Source organism: Propithecus coquereli, unplaced genomic scaffold, assembly GCF_000956105.1.
Source record: "Propithecus coquereli isolate 6110/MARCELLA unplaced genomic scaffold, Pcoq_1.0 Scaffold400, whole genome shotgun sequence".
Classification (NCBI taxonomy): domain Eukaryota; kingdom Metazoa; phylum Chordata; class Mammalia; order Primates; family Indriidae; genus Propithecus; species Propithecus coquereli.
Window position 1 is genome coordinate 1,207,132 of NW_012149731.1, and position 19,573 is coordinate 1,226,704.

General features: G+C 43.8%; 2 protein-coding genes across 4 annotated transcripts in view; one reads left to right on the plus strand and one right to left on the minus strand.

Annotated features, from left to right (window-relative positions):
- PDZRN3 (PDZ domain containing ring finger 3) overlaps positions 1-19,573 on the plus strand; it is a 266,468-nt gene that overhangs the window by 193,482 nt on the left and 53,413 nt on the right. The window lies entirely within an intron of this gene.
- On the minus strand, positions 2,718-3,203 carry LOC105817235 (small nuclear ribonucleoprotein Sm D2). The gene has a single exon (XM_012652868.1). The coding sequence runs from the start codon at positions 3,161-3,163 to the stop codon at positions 2,807-2,809; it is 357 nt and encodes a 118-aa protein (XP_012508322.1). The 5' UTR covers positions 3,164-3,203; the 3' UTR covers positions 2,718-2,806.

Here is a 19,573-nt window from a genome sequence, read left to right on the forward strand (position 1 = left end):
GGGTCTCGCTCTTGCACAGGCTGGTCTCAAACTCCTGACCTTGAGCGATCCACCCGCCTCGGCCTCCCAGAGTGCTAGGATTACAGGTATGAGCCACGACGCCTGGCCGATCAATTTCTTATTTAAGAAATCTTACTAAGGGTACATTCGTATCATATTCAGCGCTATACCTTTGCATTTAGAAATAACAAAATAAAGAAAATGATTGGGCTGCATTGCCCACATATCTACTATGTTCCCTGTAGAGAATTTTAAAATTTCTTAATTCCTAAGAAACCTATAAGATGAATCAGGATTTGAGGCCTCAGATTGTTGGTCTTGTTTATTTTGATCTTAATGACCCTGACAGATGAGGGGCCAGTTGGCTTACTGATTGGGGCTGCAGTGACCTTCAGCCATCAGGACGGAAAGGAAGCTCATGCCCATGGAGGATGCACTCATAAAGCAGGCACTAAGGAGCATGAGGGGGATGTTTGCATAGGTCGTTATTTGTGCAGTCGTTGTTGTCTCGCCTATTGATATTTTTTTTAGTGACAGGATTCTTTTGCTCAGAGTTTTCCTTTCGCTGTTAATTCTCAAAATCAACAAACTTTTAGTTGCATAAAACAACAACAAAAAAGCCCCTGCAATGTGCGTGTGAGAATTCTAACAATAATGGAATCTACTGTCTTCCATAAACGTGGTCATCTACTTATTTCACTTGAAAAGGGATGCACACTCAGCTCTGGTGGAAAGGTGGGCATGGACTGGCACGGACAGAGGTCTGGGTGTAACCCTGCCTGACACGGACTAGCTGGGTGAGCTGGGGTACGTTACTTAACTGCTCTGAGTCCCAGGTTCCCCAGCTGTAAAGTGGGAATTGAAAAGAATGCTTAAATCACAAGGTTGCTTTGAGATCTATGAGATCACGTAAGTCAGGTTTCTAGCACTGTGCCTAGTATTTAATAGACATTCAGTAAGTGCTAGTTTGTCATCAATACTTCAGATAAACACAGAAGTTGGAGAAAAAAGTACTTTAAATGGAAAACACAATTCAAAACATCTGCCCTGAGGCATAGGACCCATTTGTAGAGAGTTACCCGACCCTTGTAAGATCAGCTAACTTGGATTTCTTCAAAGCAGTAGAAGAAACCAATACTCAGAGGTGGCCAGTCTCTGAAAGAGAGGCGTTGGCACCAGATTTGAGAGTGGTCAGTTCACAGCTGCTATAGGCACCTACTGGGCACCAGAGCAGAATCCACCTGTGAAGACCACAGAGACCACTGTGGTTCCTCCTGTTTTCTGATCATGTGGATGAAGAAGGCAAAGCCACCATCCCAAGGTAAACTGTAACCAATTGATGAGGGCCACATTTGGAGGGTCCACTGCGTTCAGTGTCCTTCAAGGGAGAAAAAGGATTAAAAGCAAGGGAAGACCACATTTTTCTCTGTTGGTAACCTAACCTCAGGTCTCTGAACCAAATGTGCCTCTCTAGTTCCCTGGTAGAACTGCTGCTGCCGCCTCTGCCATGTTATGTCTGTTTTCATCTGTTCAGGCTGCTGTAACACAACGCCATAAACGAGGTGGCTTGTAAACAACAGAAAGTTATTTCTTACAGTTCTGGAGGCTGGGAAGTCCACAATCAGGGTGTCGACAGATTTGGCATCTGTTGAGGACTCATTTCCTGGCTTATAGATGGTGCTTTCTCACTGTGTCCTCACGTGGTGGAAGGGGCGAGGATGCTCTTTGGGGCCTCTTGAGTAAGGGCACTCATCGCTTTCATGGGGACAGAACCCTGGTGGCCTAATCACCTCCTAAAGGCCCTGTCTCCTAATACCATCACGTTGATGATCAGGTTTTAAAATATGGAATTTTGAGGGACACAGACATTCAGACTATAGTGACATCCCTGCAGCAGCAGGCAATGGGGTAGCAGGATGATGAGAATCACTGCCCACAGGGCAGGGGCCAGATTGGAGGAAAAGGTGAGTGGAAGCCCAGGAGGCCCGTGGAACAGCAGGTACTCTAGCAGCATGGCTGTCCCCAGCATCCCAAGTCAGTGCTCTCTAGAACCAAATGGACCTGACCAGGGCTATTCTTTACTCAACACATACCAGTCTCTCTACTCCTGAGCCCAGATAATTTTCTTAATAAGAGCTAAAGTGGAAATTTCCTTTTTGCCCCCTATGAGCCAATTCCCATTATTTTTTCAAAGTAAACATTTTGTTTAGTGTACCATCAGGATGCATATATTTTAAATGGTCATATGTATTAAGTACCACAATTTCCTTTTGTTTTCCCTACTTCAGGTATGGGAAGACCATCCTCTCAAAAATCAACAGAAGACAGGCATAGTACAGAAATCAAGTCCTTTATAATAATATTTATCTCTTTAGCTAAATGTTATATCATGTTGGGCATTATTGACACCTTTAGTATGATTATAGCTGCCTTTTAAGCAGTTGGTCTTGAATGTTGGTCTATGAAAAGAAACTTTACAGCCCTAAGTATTCTGCTTAACCTATCCATGGATGGATAAATGGATGCCCTTTATCTTAACTTCCATTTATACATGACAGTGTTATTTTGATGGGAGACATACATCTAGGTACTGTCTTATGAGTCATTTATTCTTCAGGGGAAAAAAGGTGAACATCATTTGCCTCAAATTCAAAAATGGTGACCATTTATTTAAAATGCTAGCAGTACTTAAGGTAGATAGATTTTTTTTTTTTTTTCACTAGAAAAAAACACTGCTTTATTATTGCCATCACAAAGAGCAGTTGTTCACAGGACAGGGGACCAAGTTGTCGGCAGGAAGGCAGCCCTACTTGCCAGCGATAAGCGGGTTCCGCAGGACCACGATGACCGAGTCCCCGCGCAGGAACATCTTGGAGATGTAGCGGTCCTTGTTGACCGGCTTGGATTTCTTCTTCCCCTTGCCGCTCTTGGGGACCTCAGTCCACATCTCCTTCACATTCTCCAGCACCATGTTGCAGTGCCTATCAAAGGCCTTCACACGGCCCAAGAGTTTCTTGTTATTGCGGCAATTGATAAGCACTTGAGTGTTGTTCTTGACCGACTGTGTGAGCACAGAGAGTGGACCAGTGTTAAATTCTTCCTCCTCCCGCTTCTGCAGCTCCTCTGGGGTCATTTCACTCTTGGGCTTGTTGAGGAGGCTCATGGTGGTGGCTGTACTCTCAGATCACTCCTCTCTCCGCGTTGCTTTTTTCTCTAGATAGATTTTTTTAAAAAAATGATTTTATTTTTTCTTTCTTTGTACCAGTAGACATTACTTTGTTTTACTTCTGTCAACTCTTCATACAACCATAAATGTAAATCTCGATTGCATCTTAAAAGAATAAGATTGGCTCCCCTGGGACTTTGTTTAGGATGAGCAAAGCTAAAATGAAAGCTACTCTGATGTCAGGGCAAACAAGTAAGTGTTTGCCAACTCTAGGCAAGTCTCACCATCTGACCTTAATTACTCTGCTGTGGGGTGGGTGTCACCATGATAACAAGGGAAACACACACTCTCTCTCTCTCCACATCTTTCTTCCTCTTAGGTACCCAACAAGTCAACATTTATATTTAGACTGCATGGATAATGTATTAGATTTCTACCCCAACTCTGTTTTAAGAAAGCAAAGACCATCTTCTGATGCTGATAATTCAGTTTTTAAATGCATTTCTTCCTACCACTGTTACCACTGTTTCCTAAGATGCTCAGAAGAAACGGTTATTATTTATGCAAGGTTTGTGCTCCCTCTGCTGGTTCTGTAATTAACTAATAAGTCTAATTCCCATAACTATGCTGATGTCATCAATTATTTTTGTGCATGGACACGGAATTACCCAAATCAGTATGTTCTGTTCCAACATCATCAGGAAAATTAGCAGGGTATCGGAGTACAGTTGGCTGAGTGAAGAAAGTTAAGGAAATGTACATTTTGACCTGTCTGGGTCTGTATTTGAAAAAACTAAATGCAGCTTATGCTTTTATTTGCTCAGTGCAGACGAAAACGATCCATCATTGTTTAAACTGGCATATTACATCTCACTCTCTCAGAGGACTTAGGAGACAAGTAAAGGTTTTCATCCTTCGAACAAGATTTATTATAATATCTGTTTTGCAAGTGAGAAAAATAGAAGTTCAGAAATCATATATACCTTGCTCCTGAGACCTTCTACAGACTAAGAAAGTAGATTTCTAATGGTGGCACATAGGGGCCAGTATCATGGCTTCTTGGATCTGATGTGTCTTCTTCACAAGGAGGGGGTTAAAATATAGCCATTTCTTAATGTCAACAGAGCCTCATAGAAACATGAAGAGCGAGTTCTATAGTTGCTTCAACTGAGGTCTAATTCTGGTTTCTAGCACTTACTGTGTGAGACTGGGAGATTACCTAACCTTCTAGACCCCACCTTTCTTGTCTACAAACTGGAAATAACATTATAGGCAAGAGTTCTTCCCTCACATTGTAAGGTTTAAATGAAATAATAATGCATGGTGCAGAGTAGTGCTAAAAACAAATGCATAATAGTGATCCAAAAATAGTCTTTGGTCAGTACTCATAGTGATTCTTTTTCCAACATGAAAACAGCTTCTTTTCCTGATAATGAAAACTTATTGTGAAAACTTGGGAAGGCAACTTTCAAATGATAACGGTTCAATTCAACAGGAAAATATGTATACTCCTAAGCAAATAGTTTGAAATAGGATGTGCAAATTGGATGGAACTCCAGGAGAAATTGGCCGAAAGAGTGTAGACATTCAAGATACATTTCCTAGAGTTGATAAGTCAATCAGACCAAAACAGCAATGCAAAAAATAACATTTTAATAAGGAAGAGATTTAAAATTGGCTAATATTCTAGTACCCAGAGTTGAGATTTGAGTAAACATCCTCTGAATATTGTGCATTTATTCTTTTTTTAAAAATCCACCTGTTATTTGTAAGATAATGCCACAGTTTTTATGCTTTTTCTAGAACCTCCTTTTTCTCAATCAGCACCATATTCTGACCATCTTTCCATAGCAGTAAATGTACATGTTCATCATGATTATGGTCAATATTATTCTTGGCCTGCTTGGGCCTGACACCCTTAGCATTTATAGATACTGCTCCACCTAGCTCAATGACTGTGTTCTTAGATGATGCAGATTAATTTCAATAACAACCTAAGCAAAGCAGACAGAAGAGGTAAATCTGGAGTTGGGATGGACTACATGTTGTCTTTTCCAAGGGCAGATATCAGTAACTCTTGGACTGGTCACGTCCACCCGCTTCTCATCACCTCTTCTCATCACCTCTTCCAAAGGAGAGTGATCTGGAGGCACCTTGAAGTTTCAGTGTCTCACCCTGCTCAGGTGAGAGCTGGGAGGTCATTGCTGATGGGCTCTGGGGAGGGAAAAGAAAGAAGCAGCTATAGGGGCTATCACTTCCTCTCTCTGCTCCGGTTTCTCTAGACTCTGGTTTTCTGGCTCTTGTAGACTTGGCCGAGACTCCTTGGGTTTGTATATATGGTGCTAATTTCTGCCATGTGTATGAAACTCTTGTGAAACATATGTGCCTAGGGTATGAAGCCCAGGCTTACCATCCTACCCAAAGGGCATTGTCTTCTCTGTTTATTTTTAAGCTGGTCTTAAAATGGGGAACCTTCTGTTGGAATAGCTTGCTGTGATCTGATTATTTGAGTATAATTTTTACCTGTACTTTTCACGGGCCTTGCCTATCCTCTTGCCATGAAAATATTTGGAATTTATACTTTAAACAGGGTAGGCCACTTTGGTTGTTGATTTAAAACATGCTAGAAGTTTTATAATGGTTATTTATATTGGCCAACACTGACCTCTCTGCAGTGACCTGTTGATGTTGGACAAGGATAAGAGGCACTGAATACAATGCAGGAAATGGAAAGAGATCAAAAGGAATGAACATGTTAGCTTAGTAACAATGCTTCGCGGCTTAACGTGGAGATCAATTGTGTGTGTGTGTGAGGTTTTCAGAATTGCGGTATTTGGCCTGTTTATAGGAATTAGGCATTCTCTTCAGGGAAATTTAAGAGGGTTTTGCAAACTGTTTTGCATTACAATATCAACATTGCTGACTTTATAAAAGCATTGTAGATGATATAAAATTGCATGTACATTTATAGGTACTTAAAGCATGAAGAAAAGACTTTATATATGTTGAAATTACTGTGCCTTTTTAAAAGAAACCATAAGAGCCATGGAGTGAAGCAAGCATCTCTGTGAAGTTAAGGCCATTTCTATGGACTGTACAAGAATTAACAGCCAGTTCACTCGTAGGCCGGCCGGCTAGAGCAGAAAAGTCACATACTTTGTCTCCCAACTGTTCCCCTAATCACTGGACTCCTGTTCTTCCATTTATTCCATGGCGGAGCATCAGTTTGTTCGCGGCCTGTTTCCTATGTCATTTATCACCGTACAAATGTCAGCTATGAGACAGGAGAACATGTGTGTTTGACAGCTGCCCAATGAATTATGCAGAAGAACAAGTTAAGGACAACTGCATGGACTTTTAAAAAAAGGATACGTGGCCCATTAAAGAATTTCCTTTGGAAAGCTTGCTTTGTCGGCACCAGTCATTGTCTCATGAATATCTTATAAAATAAATGTATCCAGCCATAACCATTGAGGGAAATGTTAGAGTAGTTTGAAGGTTAGCATAAGAGTAACTCACAACATGAAACCGAGTAAAATCTAGTGCTCCACAAAGAGAGCTGGAAGGAAACAGGAAACGCGTGTGCTGTGGAATTCCGAGTATTAAATCAATGCACGAATAACACCACCCGTTGGGGTGGGGTGAGATGATCCCAGAAGCCTGGCCCAGCCAGAACTGACTTGGCCATACATTCTGTTCCCTGTGAGCAGAGTGTTCCCAGCACGTGTCTCTGCCTTCAGTGAAATTATAGAGAGAAGGAATTTTAAATAGAACTACCTTTGCAAAGTTCAAGCCTGTATTCTCATATCAGTTTTGGAGAACTCTGTGTGGCAGCTATTTTGTGGTTTATTGGAGAAAATAACAAATGACTGTCATCATGTTGCTGGCGGAGAAAAGCAATATGTTTTATTGTTTCAGTCCAAATCCACACCTGCACCCCCACCTCTACTTGAGACCCCACTACCAACCCATTACATGGACTGTGTCTTTGTTGTGAGTTATGTGGTGCCCCCATCCCATCCCATCCCACCCCAAGAGTGCATAGGTTCAGAATGGTGGCTGGAGATAAAGGAAGCTGTTTGTCCTCTTCACAAGGGAGCTGGACTCATCACCGTGGCCTGAGCTGCATCTGTGGTCTGACCAGCTGAGCTAACTAGCCTATAAAGACATGGCAGATTATTTCTTACATACACTAGTCAACATCCGATTCTGTTTGGCTCCCACAATTTTCTATGTTCACTGTTCATACCAGCAATGGAATCCTGTCACTTAAGGGAACTAACTTCCCAGTAAACAACGTGAGCACATTCATCTTTAAATCTATGTTTATAAGGCTGTGTGTGTGTGTGATGAGAAGCTGCAGGATCTATGGGATCCAATAGAAAGAAAGCTGGTGACCCAATATGTGGTATTAAATGATCACGACATAAGTGAGAGCTACATGGCGTCAGCAAGCTGGTAGTTATTCTAAGAAAGGGGAAACGATGTTTTAACACAAGTGGGCAGACGTGCTGGGGAAGGAAAGATATTTTAACTAATCAGGTAGCATTTAGACAAGTAGTTGGCAGCTCAGCCCCTCTTTGTAACCAACTTTGCTTTGGTATTTTTCTCCCATTTATTTACTCTCTTTAGTGACCCTGTTTGGCACATCTTTGCACCATGACCAAAGTGACAGACTTTAGTCTCTGTTGGATTAATCAGTGTGTTCTCTGATCCATGGCATATGTTCCCCATAGACATTTAAAGTCAACATATTCAGCATTTGTGGTCTGGCGGTTCAGAGTTATTAGCCAGGCTGATAGACTGGTTTGGGTATTTGCATCCAAAAGACTTTCCTCCCCATCCTTCTCACACGTATAGCCACACATCCACTCCCAACAACACAAATATTGACTGTACCAATCACTCATTAGCAGTAAAAATTTGAGAGCAATTATTTTTTTACTGTGCTTGCCCTGAAAGACACTATTAATTACTTTATTGCCTGTGGATTTGAGCCAGTTTCGGTGTCCCCGGAGCCTGCTCCCCACCCAAAGAAGTATTTGCAGCTCCGAGGAACACGGTGCAGGATGTCATCTGGCACACAGCGCACTGACACTGTCTTCTGAAGTGAGATGTCAAGACTCCCTGCCTTGGTGTTTACAGGTCAGGATTGGCAGTGATGGGAGGTTTCCCCGGCCACCTGAGCTCCAAGTAGAGGTGGGCATGCTTGAAATTTGGAATGTGTCAGCTTTTTTGTTGTTGTTTTAAAGAGAATAAGGAATGTTCAGAATCATCCTAGAAATAATTATCGGGTGAAGAATATTTTTGATCATTGATTCTGAATCATTGAGAAGGCCAGAAAGAATTAAGGCTCCTGATGGGGCAGTACTGCCAGTCTCTCCTCCTGAGCTTTTCAATTCTGATCTTTCACGGGTAGGCATGACCAGGGAGAACAGTGATGCTGTTGAATCGTTTCTCTCCTTCTCCTACTCTGGTTAGCAGAAATATAAAAATTCCTTCTGGAATTTAAACTGAAACCCTGAACCCATTTGACCATGAGTTTCTGCTCAATCTGGAAAACCCTGCAAGCCATTTGCAATGTATATATGTATGTATGCATTTAATAGAAGTGGGCTATTCTTTTATTAAAAATGTATTGATTATATGTGTGGCTTGTTCTCCTTACCAAAAAGAAAGTGAATTGTGACTTATTCATGAGCCTGGTTACACGTTAGGCCTTAAGATCTGCTGGCTGCACTGACCAGCCTGAGTCTAGCTGTTTCACACTGTTTGTATTTAGTGCAAACATGCATCATGATCCCAGTCCGCACATCCGTGAGCAGGGTCACCCAGTTTTAAATATGACTTGAAAATAGCTTAATAGTATGTTTGACAAGGGCTTGAGAATGTTTAATAAGCTCTGTAGGATAAAGAAGAATTGCTCCTGAGAAGGCTTATGGGATCCGTGGCATGTCAATCTAGGACAGAGTCATGTACAATGGACTTATATATAGCATGAGCGCTAAGACTTTCTCATATTCAATATAAAAATAGTTTAGGAAATATTTTCTAAAATCCAATGCTGTTAGAACTTGCTGTGGAACTGGGTTTATTCTCTTCCTTTGACGTCTTTAGTTAATAAAAAGTGAAGTTAGAGTGAAGGAAAAGGCGTGGCCCACCCAGGGGCTCCAAAGGACCCTTCCTGTTGTCACCGTCCTCCAGGGGAGCTACCCGTGGTGCATCCTGCCCACTGTGGGTGGCTGGCTGGTGAATCAGACCCAGACACTCTCTGGGGTGCTGGTTTGGGATTTTTAAGCCAACTGCCTTATCCTCAAAAAGCACATAGTTAAAACAGACTCTTCGTACACCCTGGACCGAAGCATTTTTTTAGTTAAGTGAAGTCAATATAAGGGAGGGAATATATTCTTTAGCAGCCTATGCCATACGAATAAAAGTCCAGGTTGTCACTTATTACTGTTCAACTAAATGATGGATTCTAGCTTGTTTTGATTAAATTACATATTCAATTATTTTTGTTTGAAATTAAAAACTTGATTATATTACCGAATGCTATGTAATTTTACATGCGTTGTTCGCTTATTTAACAGTGCAGCTCAGAGTGTGATTAACAATGTGGCTGCCAGTGGGAAGAAGCAAAATAATTATTTTTTCAATATACAAGTCCTCATCATGATTCGGAAATCAATATGCATCCACAGAGGATTGGCTCTCGCTGTGGATTATGGACCTCAGGGTGGCCTCCCCTCATTTCCCTATGAATGTAAAACCTAGAGACTTTGGTTCACCAGGCAGGTTTTTATTTCTCTCCCTTTAAAGACTGATGTTTAACTACAGCCGCTGGGACCTAAATCAGAGCATCCAGTGCCCAAATATGAATATTAATCAGATGCCAGGCCATGGAGTTCCTCGCTGAGTTTGACAGTTTAAAGGATCAGTTAGTTAATTAGAAGATGACATGGCACGCCAGGTCCCAAGGCTCTGTCCTGCCTTCTGTCTCCTCTTTTCATTTTCCTCTTTGACAAGTTGGATTACATCATTACTTGTAGTTTCACTTGTTAGCCCCACCATGAAATGAGAATATTTTATGCTTTAATTATCTATGATTTCTTCCCCCTGTCTGTGCAAAGACCAGACTTAAAATAAAACTTAAAGAAACATACAAGAATTGGAGGTTCAAAGGCCCATGAAAATCAGCCTGTGACTCCATCCACCCCACTTTGCGGCGAGAAATAGAAGGATCGTGATAGCGCTGGAAACTGTGTTGTGGTAGTCATGGTGATTAGTTTTAAATATGCGGGGTGCCTGTCCTGACTTTTGTGCCATAGGTATGGATGTATCATGCCTGGTGTTTCCATGGCTTCTCTGGCTTGAGGTGTTACATCTTTTGAGTGTCCTCGGGGTGGCAACGAGTTATTTTGGTCTGTGTTTCTTGCCCACCATTGGTAGCTAGAGACACCCAAAAGTCTGCGCACTTCTGTTCTAAATGCTTTTGTCTTGCCACAATATTGCTCACTTGGGAAGCTTCTTTTAAATAAAGTTTATATAGGGTCCATACAGGAGCTTAGTCCCCAGGAGTAAAAACAAAGTTCAGGTCAATGTTTAGCTCTTCAGATGAAGCTTTTTCTGATGCCCTAAGTAGAATTAACTCTTCACTCCTTTCTCCCCATCTGCTATGCAGACATCTGTCATAGCATGTCTAAAGCTTGATTATGCCATTTAATTTACATGTCTGTGGGCTTTATAAGCTAGACACCGAGCTACTCAAGGGACAGAGCTAGGGTTAGCATCACCCCTGGCAGAATTAAAAATGAAAATTAAAAAAAGAAAGAAAACTAAAATCTACTGAGCATTTACAGTTAGTGCTACCAGCCAGCCACTTTACGGAGTCATCCAGTATGAGTTATTTCTCGTTAGCCTTCACAACAATGCCGTGTGGTTAGATGGGGAGATGAAGACTTAGGAAGAATCTTGCCCAGTCACAATGCCATGTGCTAAAGAGGCTCAGCATGGATTTGAAATGAGGCAGTCTGATCCCAGATCCCCATACTTTGCTGAATCTCACATGGTAGGGTGCTTATGTACAGGTGATGAAAGGGAAGGATGTTTTTGATGTCAGAGGGCATTTCTAATATGTTGCACTTCTGTTGACATTATACAGAGACAGAAGAGAGACGGGAAGGAGAAGATACCTGTGCTAGGCGTTATGCTTACTACTAGAAAGGTTATGACATTTGGGTCTTATCCACATTTGTTTAGAAGGCAGGAGGAGGAAAAGGAGCCAGCATGAGTTGCCAGAAGCATCCATGTGACATCAGGAATATGTGCTTCTGAGAGGACCAGAGAAAAGTTAAGAAGGAGCGGATGGTCAACAGCATCAGATGTTACAGGGAAAGTTGAGGCAGGTGATGCGTTTAGGAAAAAGAACACTAATATGGCAGCCAGAAGGCGGAGGCCACATCTGAGTTCTGCCACTGAGTAGCTGGGTGACCTTGGCCACAGGGTCCTAAATCTTTTTGGACTGCAACTTAACTCTCTCTAAAGGCGGTGGTGGTAAAACTTGGACCATGAACCTCTGTGTCCCCCTGGTTATATGGTTTGAATGGAAAACTTAGAAAAGGTTTTTGGTTGTGACAACTGAGAGAGGTCATTATGATGACCTCTAGATGGGACAGTTTTAGTAGAGTAGTCTGGCTGTGGAGGAAGAGTTGGGGAGGGCAAACCAAACCACATGGGTCGAAAGAAGAGAAGGAAAGTGTAGACTACTCTAGTGAGGAGTGTGGCAGTGAAAGGAGGGAGGAGCAGATGGGGGATGGAAGATTTGAGAATCTTTAGAAACATTGGTAGGCCTGGGGAGGGGGGAGACAGGCGGCAGGAGGGAGGGCAGCATGGGAGTGTGTGCCTTAAATCCAGAGAGCTGAGTTAAAGGGAGAGTTAAAGGGAGCAGTACAACTGAAGGGAGGAGGGCAGGGCAAAGATTTGCAGTTTAAGAATGGGCAAAAAGTTTGTTTCTCCACCAATGAAAATAATGTTGGAATGGGAGTGAACAAAGAGACACATACATTTGGATTGCAGAGATATGTACGTTTTCAAGAGGTTGGCAAGAAGCTTGGGGTCCGGCCCATGTCAGTCAGAATTAGGAATCCTTCCAGACTGTTCTATGACTGTCACACGAGGGCTGGAGCAAGCTGGGAAGAAAGGAAGTGGGAGACGGCAGGAACTAGGAGTCGGCTCTCCAGCATTGCTGAGATGGGAAACACAGAATGCACAAGTCACCAGGGCAAGATAGGAAAGGCACTTGCTTGATGCAGTTCAAACTAGTATTTTAAAGAGGAACCTGAGCAGAAAAGGTGCTCTATTCTCCATTCCTCTGTGCGCGCTGGTTAACCCTTCTTCCTGAGGTCGGGGAGGGCTCCTGCCACCAGGAGCAGCCTGTTTTCCATGTTCTTCTCCAGCTTCACCAGGACATGTTGCTGTCTGTTCCTGCCGTGACCAAATACCTGTACAGGCAAATAAGATAGTGTAGTGAGTATTTTGTAAATATACATTTTTTCTGTTTTGAAAATCCTCACATTACATCCAATAATTCTTTCAAGTTTTTTTTAATTAAGGCACTAACAAATTAATCTTTTAAAGTTCTTAAAAGACAAAATATGTATTTGTCCACTCTATTAGTCCTCAGCATTTTCCCCTCTCATTTTACCAGTCTGTGAAATCCTAATGATGCAGCACTATTGGTCTATAATTAGTAATTAGCTGTTGTGGTGGGATCGTGGTATGGCTTCAAGCAAACAAAGCTTCGAAGGAACACCCACTGTCCACGTAACTGTGTATTTGTTCCTTTTTCCTGAAATAAAGTGCTTTGCCCCAAGGTAGGTCATGGCGGATAGACTCAAAGAGAAGGTCAGCAGAACTCAGAGTGCTGACAGGGACCCCTCTGCAGTGAAAGGTGTAAAATGAAATAAGCTGTTAATGTTCCCCATTTCATTCCAAAAAATAAATTGTGATTTCAGAGCACCCACTTATCAGCTCTCCAGTTGATATCACCCAGCGCTCTTGTGCCTACCGCCATGGGCGAATCACCTGAAAGATGTTGAGGTCAAGGCATCAAAACATTTGGACGCACATTAATGGGTTTTACACCTTTGTATCTCTGTGATATTACTGTTTCGCTTCAGCAAGCCTACTAATATCAGATATATCCTATCAGGGACTATTTTAAATCACTTCAATTTTCCCTGCCTCTGGGCTCTGGCCGTAAGACCAGAATCCTGAGCGAGTGTGTTGCCTGTGATCTAGTGTTTTTCTTCCCCCCCCCCCCCATTTATAGCAGAAGGAACTTTATTAGCTTTTGGACACACGTATATCAGTTTTAAAAATTAAGTACAACATCAATAGTTCTTACCCAGCTCTCAAGTATATCGAGTTGTTATGTTTTCCCGGAGAATGTTAAAAAATTAGTATTGCCATTTGTGGAAGCATTTTTCTCTTAAACCATTGGTCATAATGGTGTTTACTTACTTATTCTCTGAAGTGCTGTTTTATATAGAAAGTAAATCCAGGATAGAAGCTTGATAAGTAATTTCAGACTTGATAGCACTTGAACCTTATAGGTACGAGTGAATTATGAAGCCTCACTTTGCAACGTTTTTTTTTTTTTCCTCAAGTAAGTCTCTTCATTGCAACTAGTTGTTTGTCTTCTGAATGATTTAAAAATATTGAACAAGCTTCCCTTTAGTGCCCAAGTCATCCATCCAACTCATGCTTCTCCTATCCTCTAAATTCCTTCAGATGTGAACAGCCAAGTAGGCTATGACTCAATTGCAGGTTGTTGGAAAGGACCATCTACTATAGGGGCAGGCCCTGAATCCTAGAGTCTCGCCAAAAATGAAAAAGAGAAGCTGTGTTTCCCAGATCCTCTTTTGGCTGTGGTTCAATCCACCGAAGAAAACACAAAGTAAATTCGCCAATTGGGACACCCTTTCTGAATTCAGATTTGGGCTCTTCCTGTCGCTACCCTGGAGATGCCCTCTCGCCATTTTATCCCTCCCCGCCTCAGTCCAGTGTGCATGCCAGTCCTGGGCCTGTTCCTCAGGCACCACTGCTGTCCCTCCATTCACATGGACTCAGCTGTCCTAGGCCCCACAGCCCACGCACCCAGCCTCAACTCTAGTCAAAAAGTTCTCCTTTCTGCTTTTCCTCCCATGGGGCTCCAGCCTGGATTATCTTTCCCTGTGTCCAAATTCCCTCTGTCTTGCAACAACCAGCTCAAATCATGCCTGCTCCACAGGGGCTATAGTAATTAAGGCAAACCAAAAAGCATGGCCCCGAGAGCTTTTTTCTAGTTTCTTCCTCCAGGTTATTGGGAGAAGTCTTCCATGCTCTCCACGCGCTGACGTCTCCTCGTCCCCCTTCACAGTTTAGTCCTGTTCCCCAGAAGGAGTAAGCTCCTTGAGTGTTGAGACAAGGCCTTGCAGTTTTTCTGCCTTCCCTTGGCTGGTACGATATATGGCACAGATGCTCAGTAAGCACTAGCTTGTTGATTAATCACTGTAATGAGGCTATTTATTGGTCGTAAACCATTGTGGGGTTTCTGTCTTTGGAATCTTGTAGATTTCCCATTAGAAGGTAGAGGCAGGCCACAGTCACTGTTCTATTCCAAATACTTGACATAATATTCACCCACTTGAATTAAATGGGTGGGAGGACAGACAGACATGCCCCCAAGAAGTCGGCATAGTGCAGGTTGCTGCAGATGCTCTGGCAAAGCACCTGGGAGCTAGAGCTAATTTTGATGGGCAAACTTGGGGTTGGCTTTAATATGCACGCAATCTGAAGGATGGAGTTCAAACTTCGACAAGCGAAGGTATGTGTGGAGGGTGTTCCAGTGAGGGCTAACACGGTCGATAAAAGCATAATGGAGTGAAAGGATGGGCACGTCCCTCAGAAAGCAGACCCAAGCCCGAGTGGCAGGGGAAAGACAGCAGGCTGGCAAGACAGGTGTGGGAAAGGTCCCAGTGAGGCTGAAATTCAGTGCCAAGTGGACGTTCATTCCAAACGTGTTACACAGGATAGAATATCAGAATTACATGGTATGGAGACGAGCCTGTTTTTATTTTGAAGTTCATGTGATTATAGTGACTTTTAATACATGGCAAGTGATACTGATTTTCCATTTACAGTAGGGATTGGATTTTATTTCAAAAATACATTTAAATAAAACCACGTGAATAGCTTTAAAGAAAAACACCAAGTTAATAGTGGTAGAGGTGTATGTCAAAGAATCATGGCGATGGGGGCTCCCTGATGCTGGGAGTTTGGAATGCACAAATGTAGACGTGGGAAGACCCCACGTGGAACACGGCTGCAGAAGTGTCACCCGGGCAGAGGACTCAGAGGACTAAGGGATGGTTGGAGATTGGCAACTAGGGAAGCCATCAGTGAACTTAGAGCAGCTGTCATCCCAGGGGGACACATGCAGATGGCCACCCCAGGAAGGCAGGGATTTTTGTTTTGTTTATCACTAAACAGCAGCGTCTGGCTCATAGTAGGCGAGCAATAGGGAGGTGTGAATGAACAGGTGGAAGGTATGAGGCAAGGCTTTTATTCCACCCATGGCACTGACACCCACTGGGCTGGTGGTGGGGTGTGGCTGGAATCAGCTGGATTCCCACGCCCCCTCTTGAAGTGAGCTCACAGGAACAGGAGAGGCAGCCTCTCTTCAGGTGGAGGAGGGGATGAAGGGGGTTGGAGGGAAGGAGGGAGGAAGAAGAGCTGGCCCCCTGCAGCTTGGATTGCAGTCCCTCCCTGCCTGTGATCTTACACTGAGGCTCTTCCATTTTATATTGTCACGTCTAACCAACACCACAGGGACCTGGGCACCTGGGTGTACTTCAGCTTAACGTGACCAGTGAGGAGGCCTGGGAGGGGAATGGGGGTACAGGGAGCACACACCCCATCTCAAGTGACAGCTTGTTCATTTTCGTCACTGGGGAATGCAAGCTCATGTGTGCTAGATCTCAGGAATTTTTCGAAAGATGTCCAGAAAGCCCACCACATATTTTAGGTGACAGCTGCTGATTTTTCAGCACTCTCGATTTTTCTGAATTAGCACCTATTTCAAAATGTTAAAGACGTTGCACCGGCCCACCATACAGTTGGCAAGCTCTAACCTAATTATTTTGTTTTAACTTAACGAGATGAGATCACATCTCTCCTCCTCTCCCTCAAGGTTTTGTAATATTCAGTTGTCCCCTGAACGTGTTTTTCTGGCCCGTTAGTCTAGTCATGTCTCTGAATCCACGATAACACGATTGGTGCCGTTTTCACGTGCCTTCTCTCTCCCCAAGGCTCTCTCCGCTCACAGCTAAGCCTGGCTTAAGTCATCAGGGACTTTGAATGATATGCATGCCCCCTCTGAATTCCCGCAAATCCTGTCCTGATGCCCTCCCCACTTCCTGTTCTGTCTGCAGTATTTACACATCTCTTTTTGTTTCTCCCGTCTCTCCTACTCGGACTCCAGGCCTCGACTCTCGTTTCCTGCTGTCAGGGCGAACCCCATGTCCAGTGCTTGGAGCAGATCCACAGGTCCACGAGGTTCCCAGGAGGGAACCCCCGGGTAGCTGGGATCCTAGCTGGGGACACAGAGCCACAATGCCTGTCACTCCCACATGAGCAAAGAGACCACGGGGGAATGTGACTTTGTATGCCCCAGACTCAGCGGGCACTCCCATGGGGCATGCTGTTTGGTGGCTGTGTATATTAAAAGGAAAAATCACATCCAGAGTGAGATAGAGCTACATCACCGTTTCAGCAAGTTGTGCCCTGTCGTGTTCAGCAGGCCAGTCACTTACAGAGTTTGTGTGTTGATCAGCATCATGAATAAGTTGTGTTCCTTAGATTGTTTTCTAGCCCCTTCCATTTCCCAGCAAGAAGCCTGTTTGCGTGCTTCAGCATCCCTAATGAAGACATAAGGTCTTACCCGATTTGGGGCTAGCAATTCTGATCTCATCTCTGCCAACTGTGGGCTGTGTGCTCTTGGGTGAATTACTTTGCCTCACTGAGCAAGTGCCCTCCAGGGTAAGACGAGTTTATTTCCTCATCCCATCATCAGCGAGCATCAGAGAACTCTCTGCTCAGTCTCTGATCATGTTGGCAAATTAGGGTCCACAGGCCAAATCAAAACAGCCTATTTTGGTGCAGCCTCCAAACTAAGAACGTATTTTACATTTTTAAATGGTTGTCATATAAGTACCTATATTCTTTTTTTTTTTTAATTTTTTATTTCAGCATATTATGGGGTACAGATGTTTAGGTTATGTGTGTTGCCCTTGGTTCCCCCCCAAAGTCCGTGTTTCAAATATGTCCATCCTTCGGGTAGTGCGCATTGCACTCCTTGTGTATACAAATACCCGTCCCCTCCTCCCTCCTCCCCCCTCATCCCTCCGCCCTCCCCCTTCCCCAACATCCAATAGATATTGTTCTGATATGTGCATTTATGTGTTGATTAGTTAATACCAATTTGATGGTGAGTACAAATGGATCCCATTCTTCTGGTCTTGTGGTGCCCCACTTTGGATAATGGGCTTAAGTTTAATCCAGGAAAGTGTAAGAGGTGCTAGATCACTGTCATTTCTTATGATTGAGTAATATTCCATTGTAAACATATACCAAATTTTGATAATCCACTCATGGATTGACGGGCACTTAGGTTGTTTTCACATTCTTGCAATAGTGAATTGTGCTGCCATAAACATTCGGGTGCAGATGTCCTTATCGTAGAATGTTTTGTGCTCTTTTGGGTAGATGCCTAATAGTGCTATTGCTGGATTGAATGGTATTTCTATTTTTAGCTCTCTGAGGTATCTCCAAATTCTTTTCCACAGAGGTTGCACTAATTTGCAGTACCTATATTCTTGATGTTGCCCCTTGGCCCACACAATTTACTCTCTGGTCCCTTCCTACGGACCATGTTCCAAGAACTTTCCCAGGCTGCATCTCTTTTAAGGAGCTCTCTCCCCTACAGTCCTGTTTGGGGGTCACCCCACTCTAAGGTGGGAAAACCAAGTTCCCAAGAGGCTGTGAATTTCCCACCCTCTCTGCAGGCTGTTCTGGCAGACTGGGCTGAGTTGACCCACCACACTTCCCTGCCCCAGTCCCATGTGCCATAGTCTCCGTGCGGAACTACACTTGCTACTCCCAAACAAGGTAGCGGGGGCCTTTTGAGGGTTGGGCAGTGTTCTAAGCATTTCAGGGGCTACAGAAACGACTTATGAACCTGCCTTCTGGAATTTCAAATCTAGTTGGGGCAGTGGAGGCACTCACTTGTCACCAGTGACAGGAAGAGGCACTGGACCATCTTTTTGGGACCCCCAAGGAGTAAAGGTGGCCCACAGGGGCATCCCTTTGGCCCCAAACCCGTCAGAAAGCTCGGATGGTCTGCTGACCTCAAGGCCTGCTGCCTGCCTTAGACAGAGACACCTGCGTTCTGGCCTCATTACTGGCCCCTGTGGCTCTTGCTGTGTTCTTGTCCGGCGTCCCATTTTGCAATCCACTGAGCCACTCTTGGGAGGCCTGCATGGGGTTTGAAGCCCTGCTTCCCCGCACCCCCCAGTCTCCATATGGCAGCAGGGAAAACAGCGAGCTACCCGTCTCAGGCAGCCAGGGTGTTCCTCAGGTACCTGGAGCCCAGAGAAAATGCCCTCAAGACAGCAGCACCTCAATCAATTTGGCAAAGAAAAAATATCCTTTCATTTTTAAAAATAAGATGTGAGGGCCTGAGCAGGTGTTCTGCGCTTAAATAGCTTTTCAGAAATAAAGACTGCACTCATAGCTGCTCTTACATATATTTTCAACTCATCTGACATTTTGTTTTTGCATTCTGGCATCTTTGAAGTTGCTTTTTTTTAATTTGCTGTGATGATGATTTTTATCCACACTTCGGTGTCTAGCAACCTCTGACTCCTTGTTCAAGCACCAGCGGCCACTCACTAAATGTGGTTCGGACAAGCTGCTGAAAAGTCACTTTGCTGGAGGTGAGGGTTAACTAGAAGTTACTACACCATTTCCTCGACTGATTGTGATTTTGAATCTCTGGCCACAACTAGTATGTAGGATTTGTAGGAGCAGTTGTCCTACCGAAGGCAGAAAAAGCAGTTCTTCCAGGTTTCTGGCCCTGCCCTTCTTGTGAGAGCAGACTTCACTGTCCACGTTAGACACTAGTGTCCATTTGGTCACTATTGTGTTCTCAAAGCCCAGAAAAGTGCCTGGTGCAGAACAGGCCCTCAGATAATATCTGATGCTGAATTTATTCATCAGATACTTCATGAGCACCCTCAGAGGAGGGAGGCGGTGGGCTTACATAGCTGAATGGGGCCTGGTTCTTGCACCGGAAGAGCACTCTGCCGG

Bases quoted from the DNA above. Each gene is read 5' to 3' on its own strand.
- LOC105817235 (XM_012652868.1), bottom strand. From the start codon at position 3,163: ATGAGCCTCCTCAACAAGCCCAAGAGTGAAATGACCCCAGAGGAGCTG.